This window comes from Peromyscus maniculatus, chromosome 2, assembly GCF_049852395.1.
Source record: "Peromyscus maniculatus bairdii isolate BWxNUB_F1_BW_parent chromosome 2, HU_Pman_BW_mat_3.1, whole genome shotgun sequence".
Taxonomy (NCBI): domain Eukaryota; kingdom Metazoa; phylum Chordata; class Mammalia; order Rodentia; family Cricetidae; genus Peromyscus; species Peromyscus maniculatus.
This window is the reverse complement of record NC_134853.1, coordinates 77,325,106-77,345,088: the sequence shown is the minus strand read 5'-3', so window position 1 is coordinate 77,345,088 and position 19,983 is coordinate 77,325,106. Positions and strand designations below refer to the sequence as shown.

The following is a 19,983-nucleotide window of genomic DNA, read 5'->3' as shown; positions in this document are numbered from 1 at the left end:
GACCACATCATGCTTGCTGAGTCAGACCCGGGCTGATCACAACAGAGCAAGGGAAACCTCACCCCACCACAGCAGGACAGGCATAAGAACAGGAAGTAGTAAGATCAGGGATGGCTAACATGCTGGCTGGCGAGGGGCGGGGCAAGCCGGTTATGGGGAGGACTCGTTTCTGCTCTCTTTAGTCAAGTTATGGAGGTAGAGGCAGTCACCAGCAAGTCTTATCTCAATGGCACTGCTGGATCTCAGGCTGCAGAGGTACATCCTCCAGTCTCAAGCAATTCCTCAGAGAAAAGCATTCTCCCCTTTACCTACTTCTCCCCTTTACATACCTAAAAAGCCTAACCACCTAAAAAGTTTTTTCTCGATTGCTCTTCTGACTTTCACCGCAGAGATAATGAGAGATGAGAGCACAGCTCTATTTAGTAGAAACTTCTAAAACCACGCTCTACGAGAAAGTGGACTGAGAACAGAAGCCACGACCAATTTTCTAGTCTCTGCTCCAATCAACTTCCTACTTCAATTTACTCACCTGACAAATGGACATAAAGAGTATATAGCTCCTCGAGCTGCGGTAAGGATGAAATGGCACAATAGTGAGAGCTTAATAAATAGCTCATATATTGATATTAGAAACTAGGGCATGTATTAGAGGAAGACTGTGGGCTTTGGAGTCATATAAACGTGTATTATCAATGGGACACTGATGATTCCATTTTCTACGTGTATGACTCTGGTCAAATTTACTCAATCCTCCTGCCTCAGTTTATCCATCTACTAACTGGGATTAAAATCACTTAACCCAAAGGCCATCAGGAGATGTACTAGAGACAATACATGTGACGTGTGTCTTGGTAAGTACTAGCATCTCATTCCCTCAGATCCACAGCTGAGTGGCCAACACTGGTGACAGGCATGGCTGACCAGCAGTCTCTCACTTTTACTCCCCAATTGCCCCGTTCCCTCTCCCCTCAACACTGAAGAATGCTAAGTCCCACCCCTGGACTTAACCAATACTAAGACATGAAAGAACTACTCTTACATACACATATTCAAATGAGCACACCCTGTTAATCCTATGTTTCAATTCTAAATCAGGAAACCACATGCTGAGCAGAATCCAGAAGGAAGGGTAAATACAGAGGCCACAATGGAGAATTTTTCTATCAGTAGGATCCAAAATGTCTCCCCTAAATCTCTGTATTAAAAGCTTTAGTCCCCAACCTATGAGCCTATGACGTGACTAGGTGGTGATGGATCTGTAACAAGTGAGCCTGTCATGTCTTCAGGTTATACGGTGTCTGTGTGGGGACTGTCGAGCCCTGGCTGCTGCTTCATAATCTCTTTCCCTGTCAGGGCATGAAGTGAGTGACTATTCCATGCTCTATTCCATGTTCCTACCACAAGGAGCCAACCACAGGCCCCAAAGCAGCAGGGCTAACCAATCATGGACTAAAAACTCCAAAATAAACCTTTTCACTTTAGAAGGTGACTGTGTCAAGTACTTGTGATAGTAATAGAAGGGTACCAAGAAAGATCATGGGGTAACAAAGGGAATAAATGCTTAGTAGGTGGACTCACCCTATCATTTATTAGCTGAGTGCCTCTGATCCAGCTACCATGTTACACTCTGCTCTCCTCATCTCTAACACCGAGCACATCCATCCCTCAGCATAATGATGAGAGCTAAAGGAGATAACACAGATCCAATCCCTGGCCAAGTGTCTGCTACCTGGCAGGTGATCAATACACAGGAGCCCTTCGTAGTAAATCTGAATGGGGAAGTCAGCCTGCAGGGGCTGACATCAGTACCAAGAAGTGACAAAATTCCTTTTGTTCCCTATGTCAGAACAAACAAAATCTGGCGGGTTGGGGGGCAATGAGTAAAAATGCTGGTAATTTTGTCACTACACAAAAATACTTTCGGATCACAATTAACTTCTTTACTAGTCCGGAGCAGCAAAATGGTTAGTTAAAAGGTTATGTTCTTCTTTCACTATTTATAGGATTTTTTTTTTCAACATTTGATAGGAATGTTGTTACAGATTCCTTTAAATGGTTTCTCATTTCCCTTCCTGACTCTTTTTAACAGTACTGTTCCACACAATGGGTTCCTCCTCTTCACTATAAGACACCTCACATCCCTTGGGGGCGTGGCAGGGTATAAATGATAAGTGTTACATATATAAGCCAAAATGGTACACTGCCATATTTTCACATAGGTCATTTAAAGTTTTTAGAAGCTTCCAGAAGCACTAGAGCAGAGTATGAGAAGCTGCAAGGGTGGGGTGGGGTAAGGGGTGGGTAGCAAGTTACTAAGGGGTAAGAAACAATGACTATTACCCTAGGGACTTCCCACTTGGTACGAGCACTGATGTTGCAGAACAAGGCCAAATCTAATTAAAATTCTAATCTCTTTAAAAAGAAAAACACTAAAATCCAAATGCAGGCAACAATATAGTTTCAGAAGAGGAAAGAAAAATACAGTATATGAAATTAAAACAGGGTGGGAGAGACTTTCCAGATTACATTCAATACTCGAATGGCTTTCCAAAAAGAGGAGGGAAAAGGTGCCCAGCAGAAGGAAATCACACCACAGGAGTGAATGTTTCAGATGAGGAAAGCCTTTGTTTGTCGCTGTGGAGCAAGACACAATCACTATTACTAAGTAAGGTAGCCAGGGTGAAAATATTAGAATGATGGAGTTACTGAAGGGTTTGGGAGACCACTACTGTGTGAGAGAGAAGAGGCACAGACAGATCCCTCACAAAACTAGGTGACTCAAAGCAGATAAAGGTACAGAGCTGAGGGATGGGGGGTCACAGACAAGACCTAGCTACTAATTATACATCACTGAAATAGGAGGACAACTTGCAAATAAAAAACTATGCTGCAACCTCCTGTTAAAAAGGGCTAACGTTACTTAAATAAGAATTTTTCTTAGTCTTGTGCACCATCGGGCTACACTTTTCTGTCATGTGAATGTTTGATTTTCACACCTAAATTTTAACTAGGCAACCGAGCAGAGCAGATGGTCTTCACTAGGTGTGGGGGTGGGGGTCCAACAAAAAACGGCGGTAAGTAGGAGGAGGATGTGAATATGCCAAAAATGCTGCAAAAATAGGAAGTGGGGGTAATGAGTGACGGCATGGCTGTGTCCCAGCAGTGCATGGCGACACCCCCCTCCCCCAGCTCTTTCTCAGACACCAACACATCATACGCGGCTATCCGTGCCGGGGTCAATCTTCCCAGTAAGACATTTTTAAAGCAGTGGGTGGGGTAATATTTGGTTCTCTTGCTCCTCTTCTGAGGTCCTGAGCCTAGGAAGGATGTTGGCATCTAGCAGAAAATCAGAATGGAAGGCCCGGGCACAGAGGCATACTTATGCAAACAAAGCTTTTGTCGGTACACCAAATCTGCGGCTTCCTTTAAAGTTTAATAGGATGCATTGCTCTAAAGGGAAGAAAAAAATGTTTGACGAGTCCAGGAAACTTCCACTCAATAAGCATTTTTTTAGTATATGCAGAGGCAAAGCTTTGCATAAAAGAACTAGAATGTTCTTAAAAGAAAAAAAAAAACCAAAAAACAAAAACAAAAACAATGGGGCACAAGGGAGCAAAATCCAAATCCGAGACTCAGTTTCACAAACAATTGGAGACAGACAGATAGAAAGAAAGAAAAGAAAAGAGCCACAAACCCAGATAGGAACTCAGAGAACGGATCCAGGCTTTGGCACTAATATGCCTAAGGAGCGGAATTCTCCAGCCTTTGTCCTTACTAGTGTAAAAGACTGAACTAACGTAACCCCCAAGTTCTTCCACACCCTGAATCCTACAGAAAAACAGAGAACAACAACAACAACCACAAAAAAATCAACAACCTTTAAGGGTTTTTGCAGGGAGAATATAATACATTTGGTTAAATACAGTGGTGGGGGGGAGGGGGTGGGGAAAGCAGATTAAAAACAAATGTAGCCTTTAGTCCCAGAACTTGGGAGGCAGAGGCAGGCGGATCTCTGTGAATTCAAGGCCAGCCTGGTCTACAAAATGAGTTCCAGGACAGCCAGGACTACAGAGAGAAACCCTGTCTTGAAATGCCAAAAAACAAAACAAAACAAAACAAAAAACAAAAAATAGCAACAACAAAAACAAAATGTATTTAACTGAACTGTATACTTTAAAATTGTTAAAGTGGTATTGGGCATGGCAGTGCAGGCCTGTAGTCTCAGGTCTCAGCACTCAGGAAGTTGAGGCAGGAGGATTGTGAGAGCAAGGCCAGCCTAAACTACATAGTAGATCTTGTTTAAAAAAAAAAAAAAAAATTGGTAAATGATATGCTATATACCTTTTTACCACTATTGTTAAAAAGAATGGAAAAGAAAATGGACTTAAAAACTGGGTAGTTACCTGGGCCAAAACCTCCAGGTAATTTTCGCAAGCCATTCTCTTTATTTTATGATCCTGGTGAAGAACAGACCGTCAAATAGGTAACTTAGCACTCACTGACTCTCTCCCCTTGTGCCGCATGTTCACCTGCTGCAGTTAATGAGGTAGAGACAGCATGCCCTGGAAACTACATGCTATAGAATTAAAAAGGTCTTTGGGAGCAGTCTAAGGGGACCCCTGCACAGGAGCTCCTGAATCCAGCTCAGACCCTGACCTCTCTCCAAAATTCAACCTTGCATTCCCCCTGGTGTTTGTTATTCTTCCCAAAGTCTCCAGGTCCCAAAGCCATGCTCTCTTTCCACACTGCCCCAGCCACCAGGTTTTCCTGCATGACCTGTCTCCATCCAGAGCAGCACGGTCTGCAGGCTGCATGTGGAGATGTGCAATAAGAGACTCCTTTGCGCTCTTTCTTGCATGCTTCCTTCTCTGTCACACCTATGGCTGAGCTGTTCAGTCTCAGTCACTGATTGGCTCATAAGGTAACTGTCTCCCAAAGTTCCATGTCCTAAACAAAAACATTTTCTGCTGTTCCTGATTCCAGGCAACAAAGAGGAGTCTACCTCTTGAGACCTTCTTTCTCCTGGGACCAACGCTGCCTCGGTAAAATCTTAGATAACTTATTGAACATACCTGTGTCTTGATTTCCTTAATCTTTGAAATGAGATCATTATAGTGTACATTTCTATGTGAGAAAGAAATGTGTTTTTATATCAAAACACCACCATGTCTACCCTACAGTAGCAGAGATGACTCATTTCCACAGTGGACACTCCTGACACACCCAATCAGCTCCTCTTGTTCCTGCCTTTTTGTGGCAAGCTGATGGATGCAGGGTCTAGGTAGATCCAGTCTCTAGTGCCCGCTCTTCATATATATCCCCAAGATGATCAAGTGTGAAGGTCCTAGATTACCAGGCCCTTTAGTTGGTTCAAGTCATTTTTACCATGGAATGGTTTGGGGATAGGGGAGCATAAAATTAGGTGCCTATTCCTGGGAGGTACAGAAATCATGATTGGGAATCTAGGAGAAACAGGTTAGGACTTGAGCTGAAAAATTCTACCCAGAAATCACTAGAGCAAAACCCTCAGAATCATGTTGATTTGCCTTTCATTTCTGCACCATGGCAACCGCTGGAAAATGTTCCCGACATGCGTCTCGTTTCTTTCCTCCTTGTTCAAAAGCACTACACCTTTGGAGTTTCTCAACACTTATTTGAACTTCTGCCTTAGTCTCCAAAGTGCTCCACCTAGAATCTCTTCCACTTTCCAAGCCACTTTTTTTTCCAAAAATTATTTATTTTTATTTTATGTACATTGGTATTTTGCCTGCATGTAGGGATGTCTGTGTGAGGATGTTGGATTGCCCTGGAGCTGGAGTTAAAGACAGTGATGAGCTGCCATGTGGGTGCTGGGAATTGAACCTGGGTCCTCTTAAAGAGCAGTCAGTGCTCTTACACGTTGAGCCATCTCTCCGGCTCCCCAAGCCACCTTCAACACTTGTCCCAGAGTCATTCTTCCCAATGCAGTTATGTCACATTCTCACAAATCTTTTCTGTGACTCATCAGAGTACTGAATGGGGTTCTCCACCTTGCCAGATCATCAGCGCCCCAGAGATCTGGCATACTTACTAATGGAGAGCTGAGGAATGAGATTGCAAAACAAAATTCCAGATGACTGTCATGTACAGGTAGAATTGAGAACTTACTTGACTGAAAATAGAATATTTTCAATACAGAAAATTGAAAACAAGAATCTGGAAGTGTAATGTTATGCCCGATGCCATGGTAACATATCTGTGATGGTAGCAGGAGCAGGAGGACTGCAAGTTGCAGGCCAACAGGGAGCAGGCATGGGAGCACATGCCTGTAAACCCAGCACTTGGGAAGCTAAAGCTGGATATTATGACTGGAAGCCCATCCTGTCAGCAAGATTTTGTACCTCTCCCCCAGAATTAAGTTCAAGCATGAATGATGACCGCTCTCAAGAATACTGATAACAATTTACATTGTAAAGCACCTTAAGTTCTTGACAATTCAGGCACTAAAAACCTTGTTATTAGAGAATAAGAAGTAAGTAATGACAAGGAGATGGGCACGGGCAAATGAAAGATTTAAAATGAAGGTGGCTGAAAGAGGACAAGAGCCAAGGTACCAAGGTAAAGACACCCAGCTTTGAGCTAGCTGAGAAATGGTCTATGAAAGGAGCAAGCAGGGCCAGTCACTGAAAAGAACAGGGAAAGCCCTATCTTTGTCACTTAAAGATAAACTAATATTTACCATCACTATACCTTGCTGATACACTGGTGTAAACTCTATCTCACTGGATAATTCAGAGACTTACATGAGCTACTTAAATGAAAGTGTGAACACAGATTAATAATGTTCAACAGATGCTTGTGGAGTGTTTGTTTTAAGATTCCAGATAGGGCTGGAGAGATGGTCTTGGTGGTTAAAAGCATTCGCTGCTCTTGTAGAGGACCCAGGTTCAATTCTCAACATCCATACAGCAGCTCACAACCATCCATAATTTCAGTTCCAGGAGACCTGACACCCTCTTCTGACTTCCACAGGCACCAGGTACAAGTATGGTACACAAATATACGTGCAAGCAAAACACTCATGCAAACAAAATAAAACAATAAAGAATTATTTTAGAGCTAATGGAGAACAACATTGCTAAAGAGTTTTTAAAGAATAAAAATGAATCCAGATTGCACGGTCCTAATCTGAAAACCCAAAGTCTAAAATGCTTCAAGATTTGGAGCTTTCTGAGGACCAGCATGAGCCACATGTGGAAAATCCCACGTATGACCTGTGATGATCTGTAGCCAAAACTATATAAAATTATCTACAGGTTATGGATATAAGGTATATATGAAACATGAAGGGATTATGTTTAGACTTGGGTTGATGATACTTCATTTCACTATATATATATATATATGTATATATATATATACATGTATATATATATGCATAAATATTCCAATTTTAAATTTTTATATTTGTGTGTACACACGCACATGGAGGTCACAGGACAGCTTCAGAGAATCAGTTCTCTCCTTCCATCATGTGAGTCCTGCAGACCAAACTCAGGCATCAGGCTGGGCAGAAGGCTCCTTTGCCCAGTGAGCCATCTCAATTGCCATCCAAAATGTTTTTAAAATTTTGAAATGGGTAACACTTGGAACCCTGGGCATTTGGAATGTGGTTCAACTACAGAATGAAATTCAAAGGAAGTGAATGAAAAACCATATAAAACAAAACATAGAAACCAGAAGCAAAACTATGAACCTCAGCTGTGCATGCAAGATGGGCAACAGGACTTTTAGATGACTTCCGTCTCCTCATGGCAAGATTTAACATCAGCTCAATTCCATGGAAAAACAATCTATTTAAAGACTCACTCCAAAACAAAGAAAGCTGTGCCTGTGTTTAAAGGCACACACAGTGGGTCTTAATTACCAGCGCGATGAAATTGACATTATATTAATTACTACTGCATTAAAACATTTCAGTAAACAACTCCTTATGCTCAAGTCACTTCCAAATCAGTCTATTAACATTAATGATTGTACTTTCCAGGGCTATTTGAGCACAGAAAATCAAAAGCACCCTGGGTGGCATGGCACATGTTTTTACAAACATGATTTTGAAGGCCAGTTGCTGTTTGTTCTGAGGTTAAAATGGGTGTGGAAAAGCTGTGGACCGATTTGATTAGTCAATCTTTCCATGATCTTCCTGAATATTCATGCATTGCTGAACTTCTGATGCCACTCCACCAAACTAAGCAAACTCCTGAACAGTATCTCAGTAGGCCCGAGCTAGGAAATTAGTATTTTGACTTTTTTTTTTAATGTGTCCTAAATTTGGTGAAACTGTACTTTTACCTTTAAAACAAATACTCCTTATTTTCCTAAGTTTATCATATCTCATTCAAGCATATTGTTTTCTTCTCCTCTGCCGGGCTATAACTACAGCTGTGGCTACTAGCTTAGATGATGGCTGCCCTGTGAGTCACAGATAATGCCTGTGGTGTGCAGAAAGCCAAGGAATCCTGAAGGCTTTTATTACAGATGGACAAAAAGCAACACTTCCCAAAAGAACCTCTAGAGAAAGTGCGGGAAGATGGGGCCAAAGACAGATCATAAGACCAGGCTGCTCAAGACAGTGTGACGGCATTCCGCGGGGGAGACTAAGAGATGGAGAATGCAGCTGCAGCTGTACAGAGTTCCCGTGACGAAGAGGGAAAGGGTACTAGAAAACGCTGACCCAGTGCAGAGCTGGACAAGCATCTCCTCCATTCACCAGCAGTGTGGCCTGAGGGTCGTCCTCTTCCTCATTAGGTTTGATGTTTAGTCTATAAACTGAGGGTGATGGGCCAGATGAAGATTCCTAAGCCCTCTGAAGCTCCAAACACCAGTCGGTGCTAAAGCAGCTGTCTGCTTTGGAGTCTAGCACCCTGGCTATATGAATCCCTGTATCCAGAACTCTGACAGGCTGAGTAGGTATGCCTCACACTGAGCACCCTGCACCAAGACTCTGTTCCTCATCCTCTCTACCAATGTCTTGATTTCCATCAGAGAGATGCTGCTCATCATGGTGGAAGGCAGGCTGGAGCCTAGGGCTAACATGAGGGGAAAAGCACTGGGCAGCCTCTTCCCCTGCAGAAAGAACTCAAACTGTGAGCACTCCAAGTGTAGTGGGTATTGGATACCTAAACACTCACTTCTCTAAAGAAATCCCAAGCTTCTGGGAAAAGAAGTGACTGGCCCAAAGATAACCATGAGGCTTGTGTGACTAGAAGAGTCATACTCAGGGTTCTCAACTAACCCTTGAAGATCAGATTTCAAAGAAACTTGTGTTGTGGAATAATCTTGTACAGTGTGTAGATTTGTCACTCAAATTGGTTAAAAAAAAAAAAGCTGAACGGCCAATAGGTAGTCAGGATTTTTCAGGGCAGAGAGGACGCTGGGAAGAAGGGTGGAGATGCAGAAAGTCACCAGCCAGAGGGAAAGGAAGCAGCATGGGCAGTTCAGAGTAAAGGTAATAAAGCCACAAGACAAAAAGTAGACTGATTTAAAAAAAAGGGTTAATTTAAGTTGTAAGAACTAGTTAGTAACAAGCCCAAGCTATTGGCTGATCTTTCATAATTAATAATAAGTCTCCTTGTTCTAATTTGGGAGCTGGCAGAAGGGATAAAAAAATCCACCTACAAACTTGCATCAAATGATGTGGCTTTCTCAAATAATTGGGTGAAGTGGCTAAGATTCCCATTGGCTCCTTCATTTCTATCTCAGTTTTCATGTAACAAAACAAAAGAAAGTTAAATAGCAAGAGAATACCAAATACTACTGAACTGTATTCAAGGGGAAAATAACCCCCTTCATGGTATCTTAGGCCCTCCAATTATACCAATTATAAACAGCAGGGAAGAGATGAGATACATACACACAGATACACTGCAAGTTCCCACTTCCCCCCTCATTCCCTTGCATCCAGAGCTGAGGTTGGTTAGCTTGAGTGTCCTTACCATCCCAATGCAGAAGAGGACAAAGAGCAGCAGCCATGGTATGTCTGTGCAGCTACGGTCCTCCAGTGGCTTCCATTCTCGTTTGGAGCTCTAATTCAAAATACAAAGTAAGAGAATATGGTGTAAGTGTCAATATTAGCTAAAACTGGAAAGGTCCAAACACACCGTTTTTACCCACATCCTTTTTTTGCTGGACAATGTCCACTGAACCTTTAAGGCAAAACTCAAAGATCTACGTATCTTCATCCATCCTAGCTTCCTTGGCCAACAACATAGTGGCTCTAGTCCCACTTCTTCCCTGGCAGGCATGGATAGTTTTTGTGGTACTCCACTGAAATGTGTAGCATGCTGAACTGTTGTTCTTTTCTAGTTCTCTTTTGAGACAGTGTCTACTATAGCCCAGGTTGGTCTTCAACTCCTTATGTAGCCAGGATGACCTTGGATGCCTAATCCTCCTGCTTCTACCTCTTGAGTATTAGAATTACAGGTGCAGGCCACCACATCTGGTTTATGTGATGTTAGGGATCAAACCCAGGCACTGTGCATACTGGGCAAGCACCTACCAAGGCACTGTGCATACTGGGCAAGCACCTAACAAGGCACTGTGCATACTGTGGTAAGCACCTACCAACTGAGCTCTATCCCCAGCCCTGAACTGTTATTCTTAGGTAGCCTGTGTCTGTAGCAGACTGTGACCAGGCCAGTCTCATTTCCCATCATTTGAGATGATGCCTAAACCTTTGTATGTTCTCAATGAGGGCCTTCTGAATAAATAAATGAACATGCTCTTTCACTCATGTGAGCTTTTTCTTTGTGTGTCCAGATGCTAGACAAACAAATAAACATGTTAGAACATGCTTTCTATATGGTCTGTTTGGGAAGAGACCATCAAGTGAATAACAGTCCTGGTTGTCCTGGAACTCACTCTGTAGACCAGGGTGTCCCTGAACTCACAGAGATCTCTGCCTCCCGAATGCTGGGATTAAAGGCATGTGCCACTATGACATGGCCTCAAAAAATTCTGAAGAGGGAGATTTGTCTAAGTTAAATACAACTCAAGAAGGAAATACTCATTTTTTTTTTCTAGACAGGCCTGAGCAACTCCTAAACCTCCATCCTTAGATTTTCATTGTGTTCCTAAAAAATGTAAATGTTTCTAGTTCAGAGAGATTCCTAACTAGAGAACTAGAGGAACTCGGAAAGTTAATTTGCAAAGTATTGATTAGAATTCCAATTCAATATTTTTTCTTAGTGCAACAGTCTTAGGTTCTTTCGGTCAGCTCACACATCCTTTTCAATCACTCTTCTGAACTCTGAATTTCACATCCTGTCCTAAAAATGGAGAAGGGAAGGGAAAGAGGCCTCAACCCTACACAAGGAACTAGAGGCAACTGTCGAAAGCCAGGAGAGGGAGAGATGGCCTTCCCCAGGGAACAGCACAGCCACTGGTTGTCTAGTGCCGAAGGGTCAGCCCTGAAAACAGACATACAAGTAACACGATGTGGTCTAAGTAGGTTATATTTAGGAATATATGTATATACACATACGTGTGCAATAACAATTAATGGAAAAAGAGGCCTTGAACTTGAAGGAGGGTAGGGAGGGGTATATGGGAGGGCTTAAAGGGAGAAAAGGGAAAGCGGAAATAGTATGATTATATTATTATCTCAAAAATAAAAAAGGCAGAGGAAAATGCCCTACCCCTCACCCCCCAAAAAAGGCTGAGGCCTCTAGTGGTTCCATCTGAGCAATCCAGAAGTCTCTGGAAGACTTGTCAGTAGGAAGGGGCCCCAGCAGAAGGCAATGGAGATTTTTTAAAAAGTCCTCTAGTATAATTAGTACTTAGATTAGAATCAGGCTTAGTTCTCATTATCAACAAGAGTTTTAAATAATGTATATCCTTTGATGAAAGCTACAGATTCTTTTCTTAAAATATAAACATATATTCACATGATTTTTATAAGAATCCAGACATCAGGGTTAAGAAGCTCAGCATTAAAATAGCTGCCTATGAGGCCTGAGTTCAATGCCAGGCATCCACACAGTGGCTCACAACCATCTGTAGCTCCAGTTCCAGGGCAGTCAATTTCTGACTTCCACGGGCACATGGTACATATACAGACAGACAGACATTTATACACATAAAATAAATAAATCTCTTTAAAAAATCACTGCCTATGAGATGGGGAGAAGGATTGGTTGGTAAAGTGCCTGTGTGCAACAGTGAGGACCTGAGTTTGATCCAGGAGTGCTGGTGTGTGCACCTGCAGCCCTAGTACTGGAGAGACTGAGACAGGGGGATCCGTGGCACTCGCTGAAGTGGTGAGCTCCAGGTTCGGAGAGACTGTGTCTCAGAAAACTAGGATGGAGGGCCCAGGGGACCAAGGCACCTGCCACCGAGTGTGATGAACTGAATTCAACCCCTACGGCCCACATGGGAGAAGAGAACTGACTCCCTCGAGTTGTTCTCTGATCTCTATGTGCACACTGTGGCATGTGCACTCCCCTATACAAATGCATAATAAAAGAAATTATGTGTCTGTCTGTATGTGTGTGTGTGTGTATATATATATAGATAGATAGACAGATATATAGTCTGATATATATATAATGTCAATAGTGGTGGAGAAAGACATCAGATGTTAATCCTGCCTTTCACATGCACGCATTATGTACTTGCACCCATGTGCATACACAAACACCGCATACATTACAAATCAATAATTAAATAAATAGCTGCCTATCAACAATGAAGGCAGAGAACTTGAGCTACAGCCATTTCTTTCTCACTCCTAAAAGTGCTAAAGACAAATGCCCCATTATGCCTTACACTGTTCCATTGTTACAGAGAAAATACTGTTCGCTTGCTCCCAGACACCCACATGAGAAAACAAAAGAACACTAGTTAGTCATGGGAAAAAAAAAAAAAAAACCCTCACCCAGACTAACTAGCACTAGAACCCAGGAATGAGAAGGCAGTTTCTCCAGAGGAGTACAGCACTGTGGCATTAACAGATGAAGCCTACTCTCCCTGGCTCTGTCATTAGTTAGCTGACTTCAGATAAATTGCTTCATCTCCCTGGGTGGCAGGGAATGAGAGAGACTGGATCTCCTAGGTTTCTTCCAAACTACAAATCTATGACCAGGATTGCACTGTCTTGGGAGGACAGGAAAAACAGCTACAAAATAACAACATCATTCCTAGTGGTATTCAAATGCCTGTATTGTGGTCTATACTTTGAAAGACAGCTGCTCACATATGAATGAAGAATGTTTCTTTGTATTAAATAATTTCAGTCTTGAATAATGCCCACTGCGGTAAAATTACTCATGGACACAGGATTTGGAGACGTCTGAAATTCATTATATTTACTCCATGGTAATTTATAAAGCAATCGCTCTACTAGAAAACCCTATTATTTATTTGTCTTCAATGCGAATGCATAGGAGAGACAGAAGCCTCAGATTGCTGTAGTTTCTTTATCTGCAACCATTTTCAGACCAACGCTCTGTTTGTTAATGCTGAAGTTTCCTTCTGTAACACAAGCCCAGAGGGATTTCACTTTGACCAGACAAATACCAAGACCCAACGCTGCAACAGTTCACGTTCTGTGACCCACTGCTGGGCCAGACACATGGAAAATCTCTACTGGGAACAGGAGTAGGACAGGAGGTACAGGGAAAACTGGCAACAGAAGCCAGGGAGAGTGGGAAAGCAAATGGGCAGCGTGGTCACCCACACCGTAACCCAAGACTTCCTACAAGAGGATGGCAGGCCTCCTGGAGGCGTCTGTCACTCGTGAGCAGTGGAGTCTTAGCAGTTTTTATTACACGTCAACATTCCCTCTTTAGTTCAACCTCCTCCGAACTGTTAAATAATCTCTCTTTACAATGTGACCTTTTCCATAAAATGTGTGAGAATACTAAACTCTCTTTCCCCTTTAGTTATATTAAAATACTGATCTGGCGGCAGCCTATTTCATTCTGGCTGCCATTTTCCATGCCATCAATGACTGATTTCTTATTAACCAGGAATTTACCTAAGGCTTTACACACACTGTCTCCTCTCTTCAAAACAGCTCATGATATAGGTACCATCCTTGCTCCAAAGATGAACACACGCAGGCTCAGAAATTAAATAAGCAGCCCAAGATTTCAGAGTTGTGCAGCCAGGATTTAAATCCAAGTCCATGTCTCCAAAGTCAACTCCAGTAAGACTGCTAAATCTTATTAGCAGTCAGTACAGAGCATTAGCGATTCTTCACGTGGCAAATACTCAGAAACCAGACTGATAACGTAACATCCTTTAAGTGCAGAGAAACTGAGTGAGACATGTTATGAGCCATGAAATTTCTCAAGTGAGCCAAGAAGCCCAAGAGTTGAGAATTTTTAATGATTTTTTAACAGACGTAACCAAGTGACAACTGGATTTAATGCTATCTGTTTCTTCCAATTAACATCCCATATGAACCCAGCAAAAGGAAAATGTGCTGCAGAAGCACTTTTAAAATGTGATTTGTAGTCTTTCCTCAGGTTCTACAGATTAATAGACTGTCAGGAAGTGTCAGGTCTTTCTCCTCTCACAAAAATCTTACCTTTCAGGAACTAACAAAACCAAGTAACCATGCAGGGCCACCCTCAATGAGAGACTGAGACAGGAAGAGGACAGGTCTTAGCAAAGGCTCCCACTTCATCCATGACCTCTTTACCATTCTCAGAACATTCCCGGCGGGACTGTACAGTCTCCACTTTTCTATTTGTTAGAAAAGGAAACCAAGGCTCAGGGAAAACCTCTGCGGAAACCTGAGCTCTCAAACTCTAGCAGAGCGATAAGCACACACACACAAAAATAGTCCAGGAAAAGCTAGATATTTTTTTAAAAATCTAAAATAGGCAGAGTCAGGCTTGTCAATAATTAAATATAGTTAAGGAAGTGATCAATAACCTCAAGGTATGCCCCCCCCCAAAAAAAAGAATTTAAACTCAGAAACCAGAACACTCTTCAAAGTGTAGGACAAAAAAAGACATAATTTAACACATGCATAAGGGAAATCAAAGGACTATGTGATGGGACAGGAAATGTTTGAAGATATAGCAACTGAAAAATTTCCAGAAATCATAAAAGATATTAAAATATAAAAAAGATGTTAAAATAGAATAAAAATAATAAAAGAGCTAAGGAATCAGAAAGTTATCCAAAATTAGATGAATACAGCACACACACACACATATGTGTTCACACCCACACATGTAAACCTGCATGCAGGCACACACACACAAAACAAAAAAACTCAAGACTCCTTAAAATGAGTAAAATAAAAGGAAGATTTGAAATTCTCCATAAGGAAGTGTTTCTGAATGTTTAAAGAGGTTGAATATGCATGTATAAAGTTTCTACACTGCCAGGAGGTGGTGGCACACACCTTTAATCCCAGCACTTGGGAGGCAGAGGCAGGCAGATTGGATCTCTGTGAATTTGAGGCCAGCCTGGTCTACAGAGCAAGTTCTAGGACAGCCAAAGCTACACAGAAAAACCCCGTCTCAAAAAAAAAAAAAAAAAAAAAAAAAAAAAAAAAAAAAAACCACACTGATGGTTCTTTTGTGTATTTGTCCAAGGCTAATATAGAAGGTAAAATTACAATTTGAATTACAATTTGTAGTACTGGTTTAAGCATCCTGGTCTAAAGCACTCAATCAGAAATGTTTCAAATCCAAAACTTTTTTTTTTTTTTTTTTTTTTTGAGATAGAATTTATCTGTATATCCCTGGCTGTCCTGTAACTCACTCTGTAGATCAGGCTGGCCTCGAACTCAGAGATTTACCTGTCTCTGCCTCCTGAATGCTGGGATTAAAGGTGTGCACCACCATGTCCAGCTTCAATTCCAAAATGTTTTTAAACACTAATGTGATTTGTGAAAATTCCATACCATGAAAGCTTGCTTTATATACACAATTACTAAAAATAAGTAAAGTTATCCTGAGGCTATGGATGTGCTGCATATATAAAACATAAATGAATTCTGTATTTAGACTGGTGTACTGTCCATAGAATACATAATAAATATTCCGTTTTTAAGTCCTAAGTGATTCCAGTCCCAAGCATCTCAGATAAGGGATACTCAACCTGAACTACTATTAGACCATTAAAAAGTCCTGTACATGAGAGCCATAAGATGGCTCAGCACACAGAAGGCCCTGCTGTGCAAGCCCTATGACTTGACACCCATCCCCTCAACCCACAGGAACAGAAGAACCAATTCTTGAAATTTGTCCTCTGATCTCTAAAGATGTCTCCTAACCTTCCCATGTATGCCATGGGATATGCATAATAACGCACACACAAATAATAAAATTTTTAAATGTGTCTATGTTCTTCTATGCCAGATCTTAGACGTCATTCATCATATTATTCATGTTCTCATAGTCTTAAAGATAAGCAAGGACAAGACTGGGCATCTTTACATTCCTACACTTCATACTGCATGGGGGTTTAACTTTTCAGCTTCTGCAATACTCTTGTAAACATCAACGTCATGGACAACTGTGTAACTGGCCCTACATTCACAACCCCTAACAGCTGAACCAATGGCTTCCTAAGGAACCTGACATGCTCTTTGAAGAGTCTACATTCTCGTCAGGAAATCAACTTGCACAAAGTGTGAACTCAACTTTCAATATTAATTCATAGAGAACGGTATTTAGTAAACTTATTTGTAGCTAACGCCAACACAGAGAACTTTTGGCAAGTGCTCTGTTGTACCTAGTTAGCACAGAAGTGCCTGGAGAGCAGCTACAACAGGCCAGGCCACAGGCAGGGAGGGGCTGGTAGGTAAGAATTACATCATAGAACTAGGAAGATATAAAAAGAAAAGATTGTGAAAGGCAGCAATCTGGATTTATGATTAAAAGAGCCAACTAGGTCTCAAATATGAAGGAAGGAAAAAAAATAAACCCCTCAAAGTCAAAGAGGCCTGCGTAATAGCTAAAGACAAAGACTGAGTGTCCTCTGTCCCTTTTTTGTATTGTGCCTACTATGTGTAAACTTTAAGACAGATGTTCAAACCTTCCCCAAAGATTCCTTCAGTGATATAACAACATATTAAGTCAGGGCATGTTTCTAGAAGCTTGGCTTCTAAATAATAGAAAACAGAGGCCTTTTAACTGGTGGTATCTGACTGTGAGATAACATCGTTGCCATTTTGATGGTTCTTCAAATAAGCACTGAGCACTACACCAAGTACCTGTGATTCACAGGCAGGCTAGACAGCTCCTGCCCTTACTGAGCTCTCGTTTGGTGGGAAAGACACAAACCAAGTGTTGTGCCACTGCAAACAGTGGGGCCAACACAGCGGGGTCCAAGAGGGACTGAGGACACACAGACAGGGACCACAGAGAAAGCACTGCCGGGCTCTGCTGGAAATCACCTCGTAAACTCCTGCAGCTTGCATGCCGGAGAGGCACTGAAAAGATCCTTCAGTGTCTAAAACAGATGTGTCGTGTGCCCCCAAACACACTAAAAATTCCTGGGAGCTATGACAGAGAAGCATCCACTGCCAAGTGCAAATTTTATTTCCACTCAGAAATGTTTAGTAGAAAACAAATAGAAACACTAAGTTGGCCATTTCTCAGGTTTCTTTATATGCTTCAGATTTTGTCTTCATGTGAGAAGAGATGCTGGAAAGGAGGAAAAAATAGCTTCTTTTGTTTTTTTCATCCTTAGCCAAGGGCTGTATTTACCAAGCTTCTTGAACAGTATTTTCATGAACATGTCATTGGTGAGACACCTATTAACCCTGAGTTAAGAACTGGCTGGTCACATCTATCAAGGGTGGAACTAAGCCAGAGAGCTGTTTTCTTCAGCACTGAATGCAACCAGCCCAGAGGATGAGAAGAGGTGTGCCAGCAGAGGTTAAGCCTGCGAACAAATACAAGATAAACCAGCCCTGATCTCAACCTCACTTGGGCTGGCAGTTCAGAACTATATTACCCATAATCCGGTGTTTTTTCATTAGCTAGCAGGTGTTTAAATATCCATCACTGGGAACAAAGTACCAAAACTTTGGAATTGAAGCAGAATCTGAGTTACCCGTGTGGCAGTCATCTGTGCACGGCTACATTTGCATAGGTCAGCGATAAGGAGCACGATGCTGATAGGCTAGGATGGCACAGGACCTGATGTCAATACGTAATGATAAGCACACATGTCATCCATCCTGTCTGCTGCCTAAACCTCTGCAGCACAGATCTGCTGCTGCTGTCTTTCCCGGATTACGATGAAAAGCCAATAATGCCTGTGAAGGGCAAAGCCAGCTTTGGTATGGCCTTTCACCCAGGACACATTGCCACAAGTGTTCTGGGCTATTGTTGGGTAATTTACAACACTTCTTCTCTGCCCCCCACCACCTCTGGCCCCCAACCATGAGCACCAGCCCCTATTTCCTGGCTTAACCAGGCCATTTCCAAGAAGGTCTGATAGTTCCATAGCTCTGCTCTCATTTCCACTGTCCCAACTGCCCACTGGTACATCCCCAAAACACACTGAATGCACCTATCTCAAAGGTCACTGCCACATAGGAATGTGTGTGACTCGGGCACTTATGTGGCAATACTAGTCTACCAGTGAGGGCTTAATTTGGTTCTTGTCAATCTGCTTTACACAAAAGCCTCCAGTATTAAAGACAAAGAATTGTGTACTCAGATTCTCCAAAGCTCCCTCCAAGGACATACTGCTTCATTAAATCCCCCAAGATGCTTTTATTTGCACTGAGTAGTAACAAAAGAATAAAAGAACTGATGTGTATCGTTTTGCCAGTTTTCAATAGAGTGAGCAGGCATGATGAAGTTGGGAGGCAATAAAACATGGAGCCTTTCAGCCTTGTGTTCACCGTGCCTGCAAATAAAATCTTATAATAGGATTTTTCAAAGACATTGCTTGTCCTTTGGGAAAGCTCGGTCAAGGACCTGGTGTGCGTAACTACTCACATTTACCATAAGTAAATCTGTTTCATTTGCTAAGCCTGGTGATGGCAATTTATATTGTGAAGGTGAATATCAAAGCATGGTTTTTAACAGGCAGTTAAAGGTAATAAGCTACACTGAGTGGAAAGATACGGACATCTGTGTCTAACTACTTTTCTTAGTTCATGAACTTTATGCTAAATCAAAAGCACTCAACTGTCTAAGGAAAAGGCAACTTAAAGTTGCTTTGCGAACTGTGTGTAGTGATGGAAAGATCCCAGGGATATATGTTACCAATGACTTCATTTTACCTCCAACTCCTCTAAAAGAAATAATTGTGGGTCTGTTCCTTAGCTTGTTGGTGACTAGCCTTCTTGCACATAATCACTGGGCAGACGCCAGGTTAATCCTTTCCTGCAACACTGCTAACCATACCTCCTACCTCTATCGTCAACTGCTGAGAGCTGCAGTATTGCCAACCTATTTTTTAATCAGTCTGAAGCAATCTTTTAAAAGTGAAATTATTATTAATTTTCTGAAATTATATTCTGGGAAACATTTGATACCTATCACATCCTAGAGATGTCAAAACTTTAAGAGCTGATAATGCCTAGGACAGACAGACAGAACCAAATATCTGTTTTACATCTCCTACCTGCCACACCAGAGCCCAGTGATTCTCCACCTTCCTTATGCCGCAACCCTTTAATACAGTTCCTCATGCTGTGGTGACCCTCCAACCATAACATTATTTCATTGCTACTTCATAACTGTAATTTGCTACTGTTATGAATTATAATGCACATACCTTTCTGATGGTCTTAGGCGACCCCTGTGAAACCAAAGGGGTTGTAACCCACACAAGTCTCAAATGATTCTCAAATCATTGCTATATCCTGTCTTCAGACTACTAATTGATTTCCTGGGTTTTCATGCTACCCTGTAACTTTTAAAATTTTTTCATAGGTATACAATAAGATTCTATTCCAATTGTGCTTCCTATCCATAATGGAAGTGTTTTTGTGAAGCTCCAGTAACCTCTGAGAGGCAA

The 19,983-nt window shown here is 41.8% G+C and overlaps 1 protein-coding gene across 5 annotated transcripts in view; it reads right to left on the bottom strand.

Annotated features, from left to right (window-relative positions):
- Positions 1-19,983, bottom strand: part of Slc44a1 (solute carrier family 44 member 1) — a 184,721-nt gene that overhangs the window by 127,853 nt on the left and 36,885 nt on the right. For all 5 annotated transcript variants that reach the window (XM_042271186.2, XM_042271183.2, XM_042271182.2 and 2 more), the window contains exon 2: positions 9,975-10,064. In XM_042271186.2, coding sequence (XP_042127120.1) covers positions 9,975-10,064 — 90 coding nt within the window. The remainder of the gene's footprint in view (positions 1-9,974; positions 10,065-19,983) is intronic.